Source organism: Nelumbo nucifera, chromosome 2 (genome assembly GCF_055504915.1).
Source record: "Nelumbo nucifera cultivar China Antique chromosome 2, China Antique-T2T, whole genome shotgun sequence".
Lineage (NCBI taxonomy): Eukaryota > Viridiplantae > Streptophyta > Magnoliopsida > Proteales > Nelumbonaceae > Nelumbo > Nelumbo nucifera.
The window spans coordinates 66270617-66292249 of record NC_142650.1 but is presented as its reverse complement, the minus strand read 5'-3'; the positions used below and the strand labels follow the sequence as shown (position 1 = coordinate 66292249).

General features: G+C 41.6%; 1 protein-coding gene across 3 annotated transcripts; it reads right to left on the bottom strand.

Annotated features, from left to right (window-relative positions):
* Positions 1-5711: 5711 nt before the first annotated feature.
* On the bottom strand, positions 5712-20287 carry LOC104601381 (two-component response regulator-like PRR95). 3 transcript variants are annotated; one of them, XR_735859.3, is made up of 10 exons: positions 19860-20287; positions 18592-18753; positions 18373-18503; positions 18095-18250; positions 16022-16187; positions 15490-15940; positions 8483-9338; positions 8012-8182; positions 6506-6651; positions 5712-5898 (listed from the first exon to the last, which is right to left on the bottom strand). XR_735859.3 is itself a non-coding variant. In XM_010264679.3 (8 exons), exons 1-8 carry the CDS (start codon positions 20215-20217, stop codon positions 8069-8071), a joined length of 2349 nt encoding a protein of 782 aa, XP_010262981.1. In that variant the 5' UTR covers positions 20218-20287; the 3' UTR covers positions 7825-8068. The 3 variants fall into 3 exon arrangements, 2 of the variants coding, with proteins under 2 accessions (XP_010262981.1, XP_010262980.1); XM_010264679.3 differs by lacking the exons at positions 5712-5898; positions 6506-6651 and having other exon boundaries at positions 7825-8182; positions 18095-18205; XM_010264678.3 differs by lacking the exons at positions 5712-5898; positions 6506-6651 and having other exon boundaries at positions 7825-8182; positions 19860-20268.
* Between the last annotated feature and the right edge of the window lie 1346 nt (positions 20288-21633).

Below are 21633 nucleotides of genomic sequence, written 5' to 3'. Positions count from 1 at the left end.
TTCCGCTCGGGCCGCGTAGCACTATTCCAGCCCCGCTGCCTTGTTGGTTCGAGGAGCCATCTACGTGAAGGATCCAGGGCTCCTCATCCCAGTTCGCGCTTGGTCTAACCAGGAGGGATGCCACACTGGCTGCTACTTCACGGGGTTCGGACTCGTTTGGCTTGGGAGCTCCGAGTTCGCCCGAACTGGGGATCTTGGGCTCGACCGGCTCAGGGGCTTCGAGGCTAAACGTGCATTCTGCGATAAAATCTACCAAGGCTTGGGCCTTAATGGCAGTTCTTGGCTTGTACTGGAGATTGTACTCACTGAGTTCGATGGCCCACTTCGTCAGCCGGTCGGAAACCTCGGGTTTGAGTAAAACTTGTCTCAGAGGTTTGTCGGTCAGGACGATGACGGTGTGAGCCTGGAAGTACGGGTAGAGTTTCCGTGCTGCTACCACCAGTGCATACGCTAGCTTTTCTATCTGCGGGTACCTTGTCTCTGCTCCCTGCAAGATTTTACTAACATAATATATGGGTCGTTGGACCCGGTCTGCTTCCTTTACTAGTACCGAACTGACCACCTCGTCGCTAGCCGAGAGGTACAGTTCTAAGACTTCGCCTTCCTCGGGCCTAGCTAAGGTTGGCACACTGGCGAGGTAGCCTTTTAGCTCGTCAAACGCGAGCTGACAGTCTTGGGTCTATTCGAACCCTTTGCCTTTGATTGCTTTGAAGAAGGGTAGGCAGCGATCTGCCGACTTGGACATGAAGCGGCTTAGAGCGGCTATGCGGCCGTTTAGCCTCTAGACTTCTTTTATTTTCTGAGGTGGTCTCATATCTAGGATGGCTTTTATTTTGTCCGGGTTGGCCTCGATACCGCGTCGATTGACAACGTAGACCAGGAATTTGCCCGAGGTGACGCCAAAGACACATTTGTTGGGGTTCAATTTCATGTTATACTGACGCAGGATTTGGAAGACAGAATCTAAGTCTTGTATTAATTCTTGTGAAAACTGTGTTTTGACGACCATGTCGTCTACATAGCACTCTATCTTTTTGCCGATCAGGGACCGAAACAGCCTATTTACAAGTCTTTGAAAGGTCGCCCCGGCATTTTTTAACCCGAAGGGCATGCATGACCTTGTAACAATATAGACCGAACTCGGTTATGAAGCTGGTTTTTTCCTCGTCAAATTGGTCCATCCGGATTTGGTTGTAGCCTGAGTAGGCATCCAAGAAGCTTAGCAATTCATGTCCCGAGGTCGCGTCCACTAGGCGGTCGATCCTAAGAAGGGGGAAGCAGTCTTTCGGGCAAGCTCGGTTCAGGTCGGTGTAGTCGACGCACATGCGCCACTTGTCGTTCGCCTTTTTCACCAGCACAGGGTTGGCCACCCAGCTCAAGTAATGGACTTCCCTTATGAAGTCTGCCGCGAGGAGCTTCTCGACTTCCTCGTCGACCGCTTTCCAGCGCTCTGGGGCTAAGTTCCGTTTCTTCTGTCTAACGGGTCTGACTAAAGGGTCGGTGTTAAGTTTGTGAGTTATAAAACCAGGGTCAATACCGGGCATATCGGCCGCGGACCATGCAAAAATATCTAAATTTTGGAGTAAAAAACTTACCAGTTCGGTCCATAGGGGTTCTTTGACAGAAGCACCAATCTAGACTGCGCGAGCTAGGTCCGTAAGTGAGGTCGGGATCGCGACTGTTTCTTCTGTGGGCGAGGCTCGTTCTTTGCCTTGCTCCGCGGGCCGCTCCAGATCGAGGTCGTCGGCCGCCTTGGACTTTCCCTTTAGGGCGGCAACGTAGCATTTGCGAGACTCGAGCTGGTCACCCCGCACTACCCCCACACCGAAGTCCGTAGGGAACTTCATGGCCAAATAGTAGGTGGAGACCACCGCCCGCAGGATATGCGTGATTGGCCGCCCTATTATGGCATTGTATGGGGAAGGGGTTGCGACCACCAGGAAGTCGTAGTTGAGTCTGACCGCACAAGGCCACGTGCCGACATCCACGGGCACCGTTATTTTTCCAAGGGGCCTGACTTCCTCCCCGCTGAAGCCCACCAGGGGAGTGCTTGCGGGCTTTAGTTCGCTCCTTGGCAGCTGTAGCCGATCAAACGCCGATTTGAAGAGGATGTCCGCCGAGCTGCCTGAATCTATGAGCATGCGCCTAACCTCGAAGTCGTTGATCCTTAGTTTAATGACAAGCGCGTCATCGTGAGGGTAGCGAACTCCTCGCGCGTCGTCTTCTGTGAAGAGGATTGGCTCTTCGGTCTTTGGCCTTTTCGAAGGGTTCCGCTCCTCGAGGACTGCTTCGCGAACTGAAGTCCGGGCTGCCGCCGATGTGCACCCCGCTACCACCGAACCTCCCACAATTACATGGATGGTTCCCCGAATTGGCCTCTCTGCCGGAGGCTGTCGCTGCATCGGTTCGGCAGGCCTGCTGCTAGTCTCGGGGGCGTCCTTTTCGTGCTCGCCTGGCTGATCCACTTTATTGCTATTATTGTTGTGCTGTACAAAGTTCCTTAAGTATCCGCGACGGATGAGCCCCTCTATTTCGTCTCGGAGGTTATTGCACTGCTCGGTACTGTGACCATGGTCCCTATGGAAACTACAATACAAATTCTTGTTTCTTTCGTTCGGATTTCCCTTTAGGCGAGGTGGCCATTTCACGTACGGGGCGTCCTTAATCGTCATTAAGATCTCGGTACGCCTTGTGTTCAATGGTGTGTAATCCGTCCGAACTGGCAGGGGAGCTCGGAATGACTAGTTCGGTTTTGGGTCCCGAGCCGGGTTTTTTCGGTCTGCTGAGTTAGAGGGCTCGCCATCCCTCTTTCTTTTCTCGTTCCCGCCCTCAGTTCGCTGGTTGATTTCCTCCTCCATCCTCATGAACTTGTCCGCGAGCTTGAGGAACTCGGCCACGGTCACGGGCTGGTTGGCTACCATGTGCCATTTGAACTCCTTGTGCGTCACCCCTCTTTTTGCTGCGGCGAACTGCACCGCGGGGTCTAACCGCGGTATCTGTAAGCATGCTTCATTGAATCGTTTGATGTACCCCGTATGGGTTCTCCTTCCCTTTGGACTACCCCGAAGATGCTTTCCTCTGCTCTCGGGGCACCGTTTGCTGGTGACAAAGTGTGCAGTGAAGACCTGCACGAACTGAGCCCAACACTTTATCGACCCGGGGGCCAGGTTCCTGTACCAAGTGCGGGCTACCCCCTTGAGGGTGGTGGTGAAAGCCACGCACATGCATGATTCGCTGGCTCTGGCGAGGTGCATTTGGGACTGGAAAGCGTCAACGTGGTCGTTGGGGTCGAAGGACTCGTCATACTTGTCTAGAGGCGGGAGCTTGAAATCTCTGGGCAGGGGGACTGCCAGGAGTTCTGACGCGAGGGGGGAAGGAACTGAGAGAATCGGGGCAACTGCTACCTCGTCCGAGCTCGTCTCGCCTTTGCCTCTGAGCTCTGACAGGACGCGTGTGGTGGTTCGTCGACCTCGACGGCGCCTTCGCTGCTGAGTGGGCCTTGTACTGGCGCTGCTGAGTGGGCCTTGTACTGGCGCTGCTGGCCTCCGTGTTGCCGAGCTCGATGGGCCCGGAGTGCTGGTAGTCCGCTGCTGCCAGTGCACCGAATCGGTTTTCCACGAGTGGGAACTCCGGTTTGGAGCCCCGAGGTGCCGATCTCGCGGGCGAGGTTCTTGACCCACCTGCGAGCTGCGAGGCGGGGATGACTTTTCTCTCTCTCCGGCCTGGGGACGAGGCTTGGCTGTTTGGGGGGATCTGGGGCCTGAAGGTCTTTCCTTGGTGGAAGCGTCCATCCTGCGGAGAGGCCTTGACCGGCTTCGGAGCAGGGTGGCGAGGTGGAAGTAATGGTTGGTTCGGTGACAGTTGGGGGAACTGCTGTTGATAGTGATATTGGGAGAGGTTGTGCAACACTTGGTGCTGGTAAAGCTGGTGTTGCTGGAATTGTTGCATCTGGGCTTGCATTGCCCGCATGCACTACATTAGGTCGTCCAATCGATTTTGGCTAGCTGCTAGGGGGATGGCGGTTGGTTCAGTGAGGGTAGTTTCAATGGGGAGAGGAAAGGGGATGTTTGTGGCAGGTAGGTTTGCAAGCACCACTGCTTGTGGCGTATTCAGATTGGGAATTCCGTCCACCGAGAGGGGGATGGTGAACTGTCCAACACACACCACGGGAACTTGAGGCTGTTCCCCGGTGGTGTTTGTCTCTGTGCCGCATCCGGCGTTGCTGGAGGAGGCCATGAGTATTGAGTTTTTCAAAGAAGAAGAAAGGGATGTGAAAGTTTTGGAGGGAGGCCTTTTGAAGCGTTCCCACAGACGGCGCCAATTTATGATGCACAATCTGGTCTATCTTGCCTTTGAAAGACTCTAACTTGAGCTTCAGAGCCCTTACGTTGGATTCTCCCCGGAGCTTCTCTTCTCCTTCCGTTTCAGGTCCCTGCCACTCAATTCAGAGGCAAGATCGTTGACAGCTAAGATCGGCCGGATTGTGCATCATCAATAACCAAGTACCAATGTTAATTACAAATTTACAACAGAGAGATATTGACTCTGACGTATTATTCGGGACTCGATAGGGTACGCAAATGCCTGTCTTACTACGGTTTCGAGGCAGCTAGAACAAACACAAGAAAATGGCACTTCAGGCATTGATGCTCATTCATCGGCTATTAAACAAGAGAGATCTAAATAGTTAAAGATCTGAATAGTTACTACAAGTGCAGATCATATTTTCCTGTTTATTTGTAATACTTTTGGGTACAATTACGATATATTGGTGGGCAGAAATAAATACTATTGATTCCATTCAGGTGTTGCTTGGCAGGGTCTCTCCCTGATTTTTCCTTTTAAGTTTGATGATTTGTACTGTATTTGTTGATCCAGAGAAAAGAATGAGATTAGTTGCAGTGGATGCTCGATTTGGGTTTATTGCAGCGGTAGAGGAAGAGAGAGAGAGAGAGAGAGGTGTCAACTGCTAGTTTGCTCGAGAGTCCGAAGGTAGAAGAAAATGAATAGTGAAAAAGTATAATTTAAACAAGGGTATTTTTGTAATCTTGCCTTCGCCCTTCCATCAGTCTAACAGAATTGGACTTGAATGTAAATTTACCATAGTTCAAAGATACTAAAGAAACGTTGTACTTGAAATTTCGGGTCCTTCAGTGCCACTACCCCCCCAAAGTAAAGGAACTATCTGTAATTTACCCAAAAAGAATTATGGATGCCAATTTATTAGCAGCCTGTTTAACCCACGCGTTTCACGTAGTGGACTGGAAATGGGTTAGCTACTGGGTAAATGGTGCCCCCTACTGGACCAACTTCAAAATTTAAGGGGCGTTCTAGAATATGATTGTTTTTGTTTTCATTTGTTTTTGGAATTACCACTAAAATATAAAAACATGTTCTTGAATTCTGCTTTTGTTCTCCAAGTGAAAAATAAGTTGGTTTTGTTTTGAAAAATAATACGTGTTTTTGAAAACAACAAACTATTGGTTTTTAAAACAAAAAACACATCTTCTAGTATATAAATTATATGATTTCTAAAACCTAATGTTTAATAATTAGAGGAAAACATGCTTTTGAAACCAAATTCAAGAACATGTTTTTAGTTTCAGTTTTAAAAACAAAAAACATGTACACAAGGAAGAACATGTTTCTTGTGTTTTTGTTTTAAGAAACAATCTATTTTCAAACAAGATTTGTTTTTTTGAACCGGCAACAAGAAAAACAATTCATGTTGTAAAACGCCCACAAGTGCACGAACTTCACATACTACTTACCAGACAACCAGGTGCATCTCTCTGGGGTGAGTGGGTGGCTTGGATGCGGGTTTGATCCATATACGAGATATGTAAATGGGTAATGCAAGGCTGTGGATGGTTTGTTGGCGGATTGCTCTTCAACTTGCTACCAAATACCAAAAAATAAAAAAATAAAGCAATATCAGAATCTCTTTTCTATGCAATAATCAGAATAGCTAATCTTTTTTAAGGAAAGCAAATGAAATATGAATTAGCTTTTATAGCAAGGAATCATCTAAACAACCCTTGGAACATGCAACTGCCCAACTGTAATGAATAGACGACTTTAAGAATTCCCATCACCTACAGCCCAGATCTTGCTAAAAAGGAGATATTGTTGGTCAAAGCCTCCATAGCAGTGTATGTATCGGTGGGTGTCTGTTGGTCGTTCCTTGTTGAGAAATTGGTTTGCCCCAAAATATGAGAAAGAGCAAATGATCCACTAGTTCAGATAGTCACCATGCAAGGCATCACTCCCATAGCAAGGGATTACACAAGCCAAATGGGCCTAAGCTCTCTCTTGTATAGCCAGTGGACCTCAGGTACACCCTGTTCTGCCCCTACCCCTGTACCCCACTAACCAACTACCCCTACTACTGTAACACAGTTTAACTGATTACCAAAATAAAGTATGAAAGAACCTTCTCAGGCTTTGTAATGTAGACCAAGGAATTAAGGCAAAAAAAGAGAGGAATGTTTAGTCTTTAACATACCTTTTTCCTTCAAGCAATAGGAGGCAAGATCTCCACCTCAACCAATGAAGTATGATGATTACTCACGTTTTAGCTTTTTTTGGAGGAGTGTTGAACTTGTTCAGAATCTGCACCAACAATCTAGGCACTGAGGCACACATGCCCGGCTAGGGATTCATACATGAGCAAAGACAAAAGAGTTGCATTAGCTTCTGACTCTACCAAGTTTAGAACTATGGTGTTTTGATTCCAAACATGATAATACCAAATGCCAAGTAAATCCTGTCCTGCAAATGCTTCTCATGAATGATTTAACATAAATACATGTGTCAATTTCCTACAAACTCTAGTGGACCTGAAACACCTGCAGGTCTGTATGATTAGGTCCATATTATAGGTTTTTGATTTCTGAAATAGTTCTTTTGTTCATACGATATTATTGAGGCGGCAAATTTGCCAAATGAGTTGTATGACAGAGTCCCCCATGTGGCAACTCAGGTTAGCTACCCAAGAAAGGGCTCCAAGGGTTGGCCCCAATAGCCTCTATTCATGTGGTGTGATTCAGTTCATCAGCCTCCACAACATGGAAAAATAAATCCCCTTTTTGCATACCATGTTTATGCCAAAAATGTGAAACTTCGGCAGCAGGTTAAGTAGAAGACTCCAGTACAAGATGTTGCACATAAAAGACACAGACAGGACACTGGAACACAGCCAATCGAGAGGCCCCTCTCTGATCAGTGGTTCAGATGTTCACATCTTCCTGCCGTGGCTGAAACGGGAAGAGGTTATCTAGCACAAAGGACCTGTGCGACCATGTCTTGAAACCAACGTTCACTGGCATGACGCAATCATGCATGAGGTGCAAACATCAAACAGGAGGCTTAAGCCCATTGATATTTCATTACTTCCGAAACAAATGCGAACTAATATGAGAAGTGTATAGCTCTGCAAATAAAGGCACTTCCCTCTATATGAGATTAGTTTAATTAATTACTCATCATATAATCAATGATTACAAAGAAGTACGGCTTTCTTACAAGTTGTTACACAAACTATTTGAAAGCTTTTAACGTAAATGAAAACAGAAACCCAGGAATCTTAGAGGTGCTCTTAACTACCTGTGATGATAATCCCACTTCAACTATATATGAAATAACATATTCTCGATATAAGGGCACCTGAAAGTGTGATGAACGTATACTATACTTTAGGCATGAGCTTCCATTTGATTCAGGGCATTTTTCTTAGGATTTTCCTTCAGACATAAACTTCAAATGTTTTTTAAAACCCTGCTTGTTGCTTAGGACCAGAAGGATGATACAAACCTCAAAACTTCCTTTTGGAAACAATGTTTAATTGATCATGTGGAAATATTCAATATAAATACATCAATTATATATTGGGATTTATGCCCCACCATTTTAGAGTATCTTGTAATAGCTACTGGATTCAGCAGCCATAATGAAGAAAAGGGGGAAAATGCACTAGCTCAACCTACAAAGTTAGAAAGACCTCACCCCATACCTTTTACTCATGGATATAAAGCTTTTACAGTATTAAAAATAGGTTAAATAGCTCTTCTCAATTGTCTGGTTGTGCAGCCATCATCGTTGATTCAGCAACTGATTGACGCACAAATTGCCCTTTCAATCGTGGGCGTTGTTCTGCAAGCTTTTGCCTACTATGATACCTAACCTGAAATAAAGTTCAGATTCAGTTGCAAGACAGGATGAACTTTTCATCACATTAAAGAATTGGCAAGGCATATAAATCATATTCAAATAATTCTTGATTGGTGGGACCACTGTTCAATCAACATGAATAACACTTTTTACCATAGTATGTTGTGTTTAGGAGGAAAAAGAACCAAAAAAAGGGAAGAGACAAGCCTTTTATTAAATGAGAAAAAAAGAGGTCCTTTCTGTCTAGAAAAGAAAATAACAGCTGTCAAAAAATATGGAGAACACAAATAAGAATGTATCTAGCATTTGTTACCTTTTTCTCAAAGCATCTGTCTTTTCGTTTCAAATGGAATCTGGTTAATGCAGCCTCACGTCGAGAATGGTCATGCTCTACCTTCCGATTGAAGTTAATGGAACCGTCTTCATTTCCATTTTCTACAGCAGCTCCTGTACTGACAGTGTACCTATTACTGTCATTGCTTCCATTAGCATCAGTAATACCATGGCTACAGTTAGCAAGTTGATTGGCAATATCGGTAGGAGTTGGCAGCATTTTTCTTGGATATATGGATTTGTTATTGTCTCTGCTTTCCTCCATTGGATGCTTCAACCGATGGGGATGGGGTTTCTCCACACAGTCATGTGAACCATCATGCTTGAGATCATTAACAATATGACTGTCTTGAGAATATGGGTTGGATGGATGCAATACATCTTTCCCAACTTCAGATGAGCCACATAAAGGTGTAGAAGTTTCTGGGTAGAAAACTGGTTGAAATATGGTGCCATAGCCAGCACATAAATTATGAAAAGGCGTTGTCCCAACAGGAATAGGAAGTGGAATGAATCCAAGTTGGGGATGAGAGAATACTGTCTTCTCAGTAGAAGAATGACCAACACAGGTATCTTCTCTTAAAGTAACAGATGATGAAGGTTCTCCATCCTCCCTTTTGCTAGAAGATGACAGATGGCAGCAAATTAAAGTTTCATCTCCATTTTGATTTGGAGATATTAATCTCTCTATAAGAGGGAAAGGAATTTTATTCCCATGATTGGAACTTGAATTTGTGTGAGATTTTGCAGCATCAGAATCACTGGCCCTTACACATAAATTGGCAGAAGAAGACCCTGACCTTGGACAGGAAGTACGAATCTGAGCACTGGCATACCTGCAAGTGAAATAAAAGCTTCATTTACCTGAGGATTTATTTTCTTTTTCACACTTATTCTTTCTTGGATCATATGTCAGGATAGATTGAGGCACCTTTGATTTCAAAGATCTTAAGGATGCACAGATTTTCTAAAGAAATTTACCGATGAAGGCAGTTCCAATGCAAAGTTCTGAAGAAGTTTGGTTCTAAGGCATTACCAATGTTTCAAAATGCAGAGACATGACTACTCAGAGGCATGACACATAGTTCAGAATGCAAGAGGTGTAAGCTTCCTAAGCACGAGGAGGCATAAGTGTGGTAACTGTAGTCTAGATGCTTTATATTTTGCTGGTATGGTCTTATGTGGCTGGATTCATATATAGTGTGCTATGGATAGTTTTTGGGGTCCAGGGGGACATGTGCCCCCTAGTGGAGGTATGGAGGCAAAGGCCCCACGAGCCAGCAAATCCATACAATGGCATTTTGATAATGTTACAATAAACAAATTTGGGGGATTTTCATCCTCTGCATTATGTTAATATATAATGGGGAACATGATAAAATGGTTCCCCCACTTTTATCTATAACATTTTTATTATAAAAATTGGCTTAAATATATGAAGCATAAAGCAAAATACAGGTGTACAGTTCATATGCCTCTATACTGGAGGTGTACGCCTCAAGGGTCTATACGCTTCTAGGCTTGCACCTCTAGGTGTTTTCTTAGTGCACCTTGGTGGGAGGGGCTCCTCCAATGCTTTTTAAAACACCGCTTATTACAATTACCTGACATGTAAGATCAGTCTGATAGTCAATGATGCTAAGGTTGGGCAGATTTTCTAAAGGGAAACATAACAAGCTTCACCATTGAGGTCAGTTCTGTACAAAGTTCTCAAGAATTTGGGTTCTAATACTAATCTTTGCAATTGCCTGATATGTAAATGTTGGTTTGATTTTCAATGACAAAGATCTAAAAGTATACCTTCTATCAAAATATCATTCAATGCACTACTAAAAATGAATATTCCAATGAAAACGAATAACATGAAGAAAGATTTTTTCTTCTCTAAAGATAGACTGCTTCAACATAGAAAGACGAGAGTAAATTCTTGATCAAGTGGAATGATTGACAAACTCAATTTAGATTAATACCAAAAGAAATCCAAAGAATTTATCCAGATTGGTATGAGAGGTTTTTAGTTTTACATTTGTAGGAGTTGAGAACTTTCAAATTATGGAAAATTAGGACAAAACTGACCAACAGCTGAAAGTGCATAACTGCAAGGCTGCTATCAGCTAGGCTATTGTTTGATTTTTGAACCCAATTGCATATTATCTCCATAGCCAAATGCTGCACCTCTCTCATTATGTGCCTATACTTCCATGGACCTTATTTTTTGTATCCAGTTTACTACCACCTTTTATTCTCAATCCACCTCTAGATCCCTATAACTGAGGAGCCTTTCAATTCTCAATTGCTGCAAGGTTGCTACCAGTTCTGCCATTGTTGATTCTCCATGTCTCTTTAGAAGTGGGGTAGAAACTAGAAATTTAGAAACCACCTTAGTTTTTGTGAAAGTTGTATTTGGTTTCTAATTAAAGAAACAGAAACTGAGAAAAGAAAATTCTCTCTGAAGAAAAACTGACATCTGTTTGGTTGGATTGATAAATTGCACAAGGCCCACTTCAAAACTTTCTTACACTCTTTAGTTTCTTAAAATGATGTTTTCCTCAAAATCTATGAAGAATAGAATGTGAGCTGGATTCTGCCCTTTTTGCAATTTCTTCTAACAAGGAAGGAGCTGTCAGTAATTTTGTGGTGTTGTTTAATGGTCATGTGGTCTGGTCTCCTAGCTTCCGGAGGAATTTGAATGATTGGGAGGTCCCTTCTTGGCTGGACCTGATGAGCAGGCTGCATGAGGTAGAGCTTGCTTCAGGGTCTGAAGATCTTCAACTGTGGACCGGGGAGAAGAATGGGATTTTTTTCAACCAAGTCCTGCATTTGTGCTTTGTTGGATCCCTTTGTAAAGGTTGGCTGGTTATGGATTTGGCAGTCCAAGGTACCTACAAAGTGTTTTTTTATTTCATTTTTTTTGTGTCTGGCTTGAAGAGATAGGATTCAAACAATTGAAGCTTTAGTGAGATGGGGCATGGCACTGAACAATGTTTGTTGACTCTGTGATGCACAGTCAGAATCTATTCATCACCTATTGCTTCGTTGTTCTTTTACTCATCAGATTTGGTGCCATTTCTTTTAGCTATTTCAGATGCATTGGGCCCTTCCACCCACTTTCTCTAAGTTGCTTTCTTACTGGAGATGTGGTTCTTTCTCTGAGAGAGGGAATCTCCTGTGGAATTGCTTGCCCTTTGCAATCTGTTGGGAAGTTTGTATTTTGGAAGGAGTGGAATTTCAGAATCTTTGAATCTAAATCTGCTCCAGTTGAAGCTGTTATTAGTAAAGTGGAATGGAATTTGAAGAGACGAGCAGCAGTTCTAAGCTTTTTGAGGGAACTCCATCTAGTTATTTCACCGACAATAGGTTCTCCATGAGTTTTTGATTCTTGTATTGCAAGCTGAATGTAAATGCTGCTGTGCATATATAGGGACCTTTTTGTATTGCAAGCTTCTCACCCTCTTACAGAAATCTTTACCACTTTTCAGGAAGAGAGAGAGAGAGAGAATAGAATGTGAAAGAAAATGCACATGACCAGTGTTTATACCATAACTTTGAAGATTGATTTTGCAAAACCTTTTTCTTTTTTGAAAAGAGGTAACTATGATTATACCATAACTTTGTAGAGTCAGCAGTCCCAATCCATAAACGCCCAATAAATACTTCCATATCTTCCCTTGATCACACCTACAATCCCAGCTTCACGCCTTCACCTGGTTTTTTATTGGAAATGGCGACTTTCATTAAATGAGAACATAACCAGGGTACAACTGTCAACTATCCAAGACAAGGGCACTGACCCCACAGATATATCTCAAAGTCACAAAACATCCAAGAACAAATTGTCCCTAAGGCTATGTTTGGTTTGAAAGAAAAGGTAGGGAAAGGTAGGGAAACCTATAGAAACATTGTATAGGTTTCCCTACCTTTTCTTTCAAACCAAACACAGCTTAAAAGTCCCTTGCCTTGCACCTTCACCCGGATTACCTAAAGAACTTCCATCAAATTTTAATATCATCACCACCTCCTCCCTTGATGGATGACCCCCAAAGAATGCTTAAGGCTTTAGGGGAGGAGTATAAGATCACCACATTCCCTTGCAAGTCACTCACAGATATTCCTTTGAATTCCAATAAATTAACCACCCACAAATTACACAATAGGTTATATGAGAAACCAAATCTTCATAGGATCTAGCCTTATTTTCAAAAAATATGATTATTTATTTCTTCACACACATCACTGCCTGACCCACCACCGTACAGTGCGTACAATAGTAGATTTTTCCTTTCCTCAAGACCTCTACCATGTCATTACCATAGGAACTCCACAATATGCTCAAAAGCAACCCAATTGTAACCAACAAGGTTGAGAAAGTGGAGCCAAATTTTCATTGTTTTTGGACAATGGAGAAGTAGATGCTCAACAGGTTCACCATCACTAAGGCATAGGATGCACACACAAGGCCAAATACATAACCTGCCCTTGTTCTTCCTTTGTAACAGATCACAAGTGTTTATTCTCTTTAAGCAGGTTTCCCATACCAAAAAAAAACAAGAAGAGAAAAAGATACTCCAGGAGAAGTATGGGAACACCAAATTTTCTTAAACAGGAAGCTTGTATCATGAGCTCCCAACAATATGGCCCTGAAAAAGGATTTAATGAGAATTTAACAGCAAGATGAGGTTTCCATATGTGTTGGTTTGGGGTTAGAAGGGAGATGTAGACCTCACTTGGGGAATGAAGCAAGTCTGCAATTTGAGCAACCCCTACATCCCTTAGGGCTCTTCTAAGGCTTAGGTTCCAGTAGGTTTCATGATGTGAAGGAAAGCAAGAGGAAATAGTGGCTTATTGGGTTTGGAAAAGGCTAAACAACTGAGGTGGGAATCGGCCAAGGTACTCTCACCCCACCAAAATTTCATCCATATTTTGACTCTGTTCCCTCCACTTTATATCTAATGAAAGAAACAATGTTGTAGAGGAAATACCTTTCTAGGGATTGGTTACTTTCGCTCGGTTTGAGTGGACTTTGCTATCCCAACCATTAGCATTTTTCCTGTTTCCACTAATGACCAGGGAGAACCAGGTTCAAGAGGGTATTTCCACAAGGACCACAACCATTTGCCAAGAATAGGTATGTTCCTCTCCTTGATGTGCCCAATGCCAAGCCCTTTGACTTTCTTAGGTTCACAAACCTGCTCCCAACTTAGTGATTTTTCTTCTTAACATCCCCATCCCACAAAAAAATTTCCTTGGAGTTTTTCAATTTGATATTTAAATTTAACTTGGATTTGGAACATAGAGAAATAGTAAATTAGCAAGTTGGACAGACGAGCCTTTATTAAAGTGAGCCTGCCCCACTTTTCTTCCATGTAGCCAACTGTTTTTCACATTCTCCACCACCGGGTCCCAAAAACTTTGGATCATTGGGTTCCCTCCAAGAGACATCCCCAAATAAGGAATGGGAAACTTCTGCACTTTACAACCTAATACCTCCTTAAATCTGTCCACAAGATTATCACTTGTGTTCGTTCCCACAAAACTACTTCTGTAGAAGTTTACTTGAAGACCAGACACCATCTCAAAGCATTGGATCACCCATTTCAGATTGGTAATATTCTCCAAATCAGCCTCCAAGCACATTATAATATCATCTGAAAATTGTAAATGTTATATTTGAGTTGCTTCCCTTCCCACTTCAAATCAAGGTTCAAAATATCGATACACCTTTGTGCATTTGCAGAGGTGTATTGGTACTTAGATACACGCGGAAACATTTTATTTTAGTTTTTTTTTCAAAATTTGGTTTTTGGGGAGTTAAATACAGGTATTTTTTATTAAAAAAGAGTGGGGTCCCGAAACACCCGTTACAGGTGTTTCGGGACCAAAAGATACGATATGATATGCCCGATACGGGGCATACCATATCGAAATTTTGAACCTTGCCTCAAATCCTTTCAGCAAGTTCATACTCTTAGATTTCTTAATAAAATAACTGAGAATATCAACCACCATGAGATTTTGCAAAACATATTGTATCCACAATGGTACAAAGTTTGAAATGTCTCTTGACCAGTTTCTTGGCAAACTGGTTGGAAAAGGTGATATTTTCTTTTAGTATTTCTTTTAGATTTATGTGTTCTCTCTGCAATCAAAAATTGCCTAAAGATGTTTTGTCATACTTGCATACTTCATATTTGAATTGCAATACATATAGAGCTTGTTTTAGGAGAGACATCAAAAGATGAACATCATAAATGAGACAGAATTTTCTCTCTTTTCTTTGGCTGAAAAACTGGGAGGATTTTATTGATGCAAAAAAAAAAGAGAGGATTTTGCCTCCAGAGTTCTCTTGAAACATGTAGCATGACTCTACATTCCTTGTTAATGCTTTTGTGCAAGAGACAATTCAAATCCTTACATGGTTCAAGGAGAAAGATGCAGCTCCAGATATCCTTTCTAGTTTTCCCTTCCCAGTTATTTGTTAATTATTTAATTTCCCTAGCTTCATGTTTGTACAATTTCCTTCTTTGTTCTAGTTCTAGTTTCTCAGTTTGTAGTTCTCAAAATTTAAATATTTATTTACAATTTTTGAAACTTGATCCCAGACATAAAATAAAAGTCACATACAAAAGTTGTAGGGTACTCATGCGCTGAAAGGATCAAGAAATTAACAGAAGCTGCTACAAAAGTATGAACAGCCAAGCACATAAGCAATCATTATAAGTTATATAATCTACAGAATTAAGAACTAAACTTTTTGCAGCTACAACTCTCTTAAAATATAGACAGTAAAGAGAACACCATATCATGTTTTCTAATTTTTTTTCAACTGTTGCTAAGATGGATGCAAGCACAGTAATAGTAAATCATAAAAAAATAAATATTTTCCACTAGAAATGCAAACTCAACTTTCTTTAAATCCACATTAGTCACTTAATAAAAAGAGGCCAAAGTAGTTCTAGTAGATAATGATATTCAAGATAGAAAACTCACCTTGAAAATGGTGATGCATCTGAGTGATTCAGCACATGCTTTTCCTGAAAGACTTCCTCATCCTGGCCTTTAAATTGTGACCTCCTTAAAGAAAGCTCCCATAAAGGCAAGGAGCCAGAATTACTTATGCTACTCTTTACATCTGAGGTTTTTGCAGCTTCAGACAAAATAACCTCTTTGTGGCCATTATTGCCCAATACTGAACAACTATACTGCTGAGCAGTTGCTGCCCCAATGAAATCAATAACCTCTTTTGAAGGCTCATTTGTTCCCTCAGTTTGATCAAGAGATACAGGATCATTATGTGCACCCTCTTTATTTCTCAAGGAAACTGGTTGTTCCTCTCTGCATGGGGATCCAGCATAAAAAACATTCTTCTCCCAAATCCTTTTATTTGAAGCAGCTCCTTGGATGGACAGAGTTACTTTGACTTCTACCCCTGTTGACTTATCTGAAATAGCAGAAATTATCAGATACTATAATATCTATTTGATCCTATGTAATAAATACTAAGTCAAACAAAATTGATTACCTTCTGCTTTGCCCTTATCAAGCATTGATGATTCTGTCACCATGTTATATTCATGCTTCTCTAATTTTAAATCAGTTTCCTTGGGAAAACCCTTATTTTCAATTTCAAGAGACTCCCCTATTTTCTGCAGACTCTTGTTTTCTGTCTCTGGTTTACTACAGGAGCTCTGCATAAAGAGTAAAATCACATCATATATACGACCATCTACATATCACAAAACAGTAAACTGTGATATAAATAAGATATTGACAAGAAATATTTAACTAAGAATCTGAGGGGCCATTTGACAAACACTGTAGTGATTGAGCTGAGTGATTTATTGCATTGTCTTTTAATGCGTAAAATTGTAATCAGCATAACATGTTATTCATCCATTAAGGAATTCACAACCTACTTAAGGACTTATTTACTAAAGGACAAATAAACTGAAATAAGATATGAAACTAAATTGTATTCATTATGAAATGTAGGTAAGTGATCATGGGACACAAAGAAGATAATTTTCAAAATTATTTGTAAACTTTTTTTGATAGTAAAAGAAATTTTCATTAAAAGGAAAACAGTGATACAATCTTAAACAGATGTTAAGGCAACACCTCCAAACAAGCTAAAGCAATACAATTCGCCATAGGCCAATCAAGATAAAGTCATCCAAAATACAAATTTGAGCCCCAAACTACCCAAGGTTGACCCCAAACGATCATCTTGCTTAGTTGCTTATTTGCTTTGCCAGCTTTGCCTATTTGACCAAGAAAACCTGCAGCCATTCAACCTCCTTCATCTTTATTCTCTTCAATCTTCAGACATGCCCGGATACCAACTCCATCTTAAATTTTCAGCCATCTCGCCCTTCCCTATTAATTTTCCCCTAACCTCCTTTCACTCTTCCTCAACAATTTCTTCTTCCTTCCCTTCTCCTTCCTCCCATATCTCACCCCCTTCCCCAACTGCTTTCATTTTGTTATATTCTTCCCATTTACTTCCATCTCTTTCCCCTAGAAAAAAGAGGCCAAGAGACTTCCCAATCGCCACCTATCTGTCCACTAGCTAATCAATACCCACCTTCCCCTTCTTAGTGTTCTCTTCCCCTGTAACCTCTATAGCTTCAGTCTCCACTGTCTCCTCACCCCCCCCCCCCTTCCTCTTTTCCTTTTCGCCCCCCTCCTGCTCATCCATTTCTTTCCTTTCAACCCTTTCCCCTATGGCTCCTCATACCACCAATCTTTTCTTTCTATTTAAACCCTGTCGATTGTCCTCCACTCTTTTCCTCTTTAAACTCCTTCCCCCTTCATTGTTTGTAAATTTTTTGGGCCTCAGAAAATTGTCTTCAGTTTATTATGGCTTGTTTCATATTCTAGTATCATTAGATAGGTTATTCTATTGTATTTCCAATAACCAGAGAATTATGATTTGCGTTGTAGCTGATTCATAATTGTTTGACAAGTTGTGATTTGTGTTCTTTAATTTTTTAAGTCAAGAGATTTATTTAGGTAGGTATTCATGTCAAAGTTGTAATAGGTCAAAGGGTCCGTAGGAGTTTTGCAGTCATTCCATCTATACACATGTGTTGGAAGGCCTTCAGAGTTTTTACATTAGGGAAATGATTGTATATAAGGTCATAAACTCATAATATAGTTGTAAAGGAGAATAACAACATTGGAGATAAAATTTTGCCTTTTGTCTATTTTCTTTGGGCATGATGCTCAAGAATTCCTATTCACTGATGTGACCCCATTGAAAGCCTTGCATTGAGCTTTGGGTGATCCATACTTGATTAGGGAAGAGAGAAATGACTCCTCTAACCACTACCTTTGTATTCTTCTTTTAATATCTATATTCTGTTATTCTATTGTGAGAATTTTGTTCACTTACAACACTATCCTACATCAGTAAGTATCCGTTCTGATATCTTATAAATTACATCGACCATTTAAATGGATTCTTCTCTAGTAATCAAACTCAAATGTCCTTTTCATAGGACTCCATGCATAGATTTTATAGCAGATGAAACATCAAGGGCTAAATCATACAGATTACTTTGATCAAAAATATATAAAGGATTAGAATGCTCACCTGAGTATCACTTTCTTTGTTAGAACTGTTTCCCATTTTAGATTTGTTGCAAGCATTTGCACTTCCATGATTGCTAGCAGCATCATTGTCAGACACAGCCTCCAGTCTTACCTGGTTTAGATTGTCATTTTCAGACCTATTTCCACAACTACTAGACTGCAAGAGTGGTCTGAGTTGTTACCAATTTTGAATTCCATAATAAATAAACACAAGGATTGAACTGAATTTTTAGGAAAGAAATGGACTAAACAAATGAATGGTAAAGGGATAGAACATACACAATACTTTCTCCAGACATGCTGCCACAAGTTTCTTAGTTCATTTTTTCTAACTGGCTTTACCAGAAAGTCTGCAGCACCCTTTTGCATGCATTTAAATACTATGCCAATGGAATCATGTGAGGACATCACTGTCAGGCATGAAATGAGAGAAGGTCAAAGACTCTCTTCTAAGGCATCAAAAAGATAAGCCTAGGATTTGAATAATTTGTAACTCACTGATTACTGGAATGTTTTCGCATATGTCATTGCTCATGATCTTGCAAAGAAGACCTATCCCAGAGAGAGAAGGCATCACCACTTCAGTTAAAACAAGATCAAAATTATATTGTTTCTCCTTTAGGACCTCCCAAGCTTTGAGCCCATCTGCAACTGCAGTAACTGTTTAGGACACAACAAAGTTCCAGATTAGTCATGTGAAAGAATACCATCAAAATTTTGCCAAGGAATCATCATGCCGCACTAGTAATAGGTAAATCTCAAATATGGTTTTTAACCACACTCAATTGAGAACTACAGGCCCAAGCACTCTGCTACTAGATGAAAATTATTAACTTCATTTGGAACATCCAGTTCACTCAAAGGTTATGAAATGGAAAACACCTCATCACCTGCACCAGTTGAATAAAACACCCCCTATTACTTACCACTAGTATTAAATTATCTGACGAGGCTTTACAACAATGGATAACCATGTCATGAGCATGATACATGAAAGAAGGATTTTTGGAGCAATTGGATAATAATTTAAACTTGTCAAGGCTGCCTCCTCAACATTGATGATGGATTAGAAGAATGACTATTATCCTTATCCAGAAAGGAACAGCAACAAAACTAGACTGAAGTAGCTAAGCTCATTTGAAGACACACAATGGCACATGGATAATCAATTAAGATTCAACCTTATCAATGACTATTGCCTCTGCTCTCGAGTTCCAACTTCCAGCAATGTAGAAACAATGAGCTAGTCAAAATCATGCAAAGTGGATATGTACCTACCATCTCTTCCCTCATTTGACTCAAAAAGATGATGAGGCATGCAGTACGGGCTGTTTTCTAAAAAGAAATAAAACCCAGTTCCCCGCTGCCCAAGGGTCATCCTATCAACTCAAAACATTTCAAGTTTATGAAAAAGACATCTCATGCTCTCTCGCGTTTCATCTTGTATTACTAAAACCATGAAAGCACCAAGATCAGACTCTGAGTTATGAATTGTTTAGACAATGAACGCTTGTTTCAATCTAATAAAGGATTGATCATTCTTCATAGATACTCGATGATATTATTCCATTGATATCATAGAAACTAAAAGGGGGTATTAGTGAGGCATGACTTCAATTTAAAAAAGTTTAACATTTAAAGACCAAATTAAAAAAAAAAATCCATCAAATAAAAAACTTAACTCCGTAACCAAAAGAAAGATGAAACAACAGAGCATTTAAAGAAGAAGAAGAAGAAGATAATGATGATGAAGAAACAGAGCATACCTTGGTAGCTACATTTCCTTAGCAAAGCAGCAACTATATGCCTAGTAGAATCATCATTCTCAACAAGAAGAACCCTCAAGAACCTCCTTGGAAGAAACCGCTCCCACCCAATCACCTGCTCTCTGCTCCTACTTCCACCTCCTCCTCCTCCTCCTCCTCCCGAGTTCAACTCACCATTCGATACCCGATTCCTGGACGACGCTTCCACTGCCCCCGCAACAACATCCCTCACCACCCTGTTCTCCATACTCCGACCGGTCGCAACCTCCTCCCCGTCGTCTCCGGCGACGACAACCTCCGCCTCCTCTCTCATCCTGTGCTCCATATTTTTCCAGCAGCCAAGTAGACAACTAGACATACAATACAAAACACCAGAGAGGAGAGAGAAAAGATCTTTTTGGTGAGACGTGCCACGACTGATCGTCCTGCGGTCACCGACCAGTCTCCTAAATATCTCTCATTGGAGGGAGTATCTGCCACGTCATCTCGCCCCGAATAACGGACGAGTACGCGCCTATTCCTCCGCCACTCGCTCCGCTTAGATATTTTCCTTCCGAGGTGCTACTCCCACTATCTCGACTAGGACTAGATACATACTCTTCCTCCTGTTTACACACGTGTTTTCTTTGTAAATAACCCTTAAATGAAAAGACAAAATTACCCCTTACTTTGACACGGGTAAAAGGTGAGAGAGTTCCCTCCTCTGACAAAAGCTTCCACAAATGTAGAGGATTAGCGATCCAAAGAGCGAGAGTTTCAAACCTGGAGCCAATGAGTGATGCAGACGTGACAAACGAGAGAGCGCTTCGTGAAATGCGTCCAGTGCGACGATCTCGGTCTCGCCTCTTTTTGGAATACACGTGTCGAGCGAGAGGCCACGCACCAAAATATCTTCTCTTATAAATATTTCAGATATTTTAGTGGTCGTGGACTCGTGGTACCACCTTATGTTCGGTAGGACCTGATCCATGTGCTGACACCTGGTGCACTGCAGCCGTCCCTTTTTCTTTTTCTTTTTGTTTTTCGCAACGTGGATACGACATAAGAGGTAGTTTGGTCGAGTTAACGGGTTTTTGTGGTGGAGATGGAGTGGGCACAGTGCATTGGATGAAGGAAGCTGTTCCGGTGGGGCCCACTGAGTTGGGGGTGGCTTGTACCTTGTAAGCGATGTGGATTGTGGTCTGTTGATATTGGGCCTGGGTGGGCCCCAGACGGCCGGACCACCTAATCCGGTGAATAGCCTTTGGACTTTCTTTGAGGCTGGATTTGAAAGGGAGGAAAAACGGGATTTGGATGAATTCTGGAGGTGGTGGTGAATGGTGGCCCCACCAATTTGTAAATCCAGGTCCGCTCAAAAAGAATATGAATTTTTCAATTGGCGATTGAACACCACCCATTGTCACTTTTATTCAAAAGAAGATTTTGTCACTTTTATATGTGATTTTCATTTGCACCGGTTTAAATGGATGAAAGTGCAAATAGATTAGAGTGTAAGTTTTGGTTTACTTTTGCTCCAAATTTTGCTTTGTCTTATTTGTTTATGAGAAATAAAATAGGACCTAAAAGGCTAAAATGATGTGGTCCTCCATTCTCACCTTATGTGAAAGAGAATGGAAGGGATATAGTATGGACGAGGTAGGAAGCAAGATGATGTGGTCCTCACTTTATATGTGAGAGAATTGAGGTAAGAAGAAGGTGGTGTATATTATATCAGTTTTGATATACAAAATTTGCAGTGTCATACCAAAAAAAGTGCAATTTTTGCATCAAATAG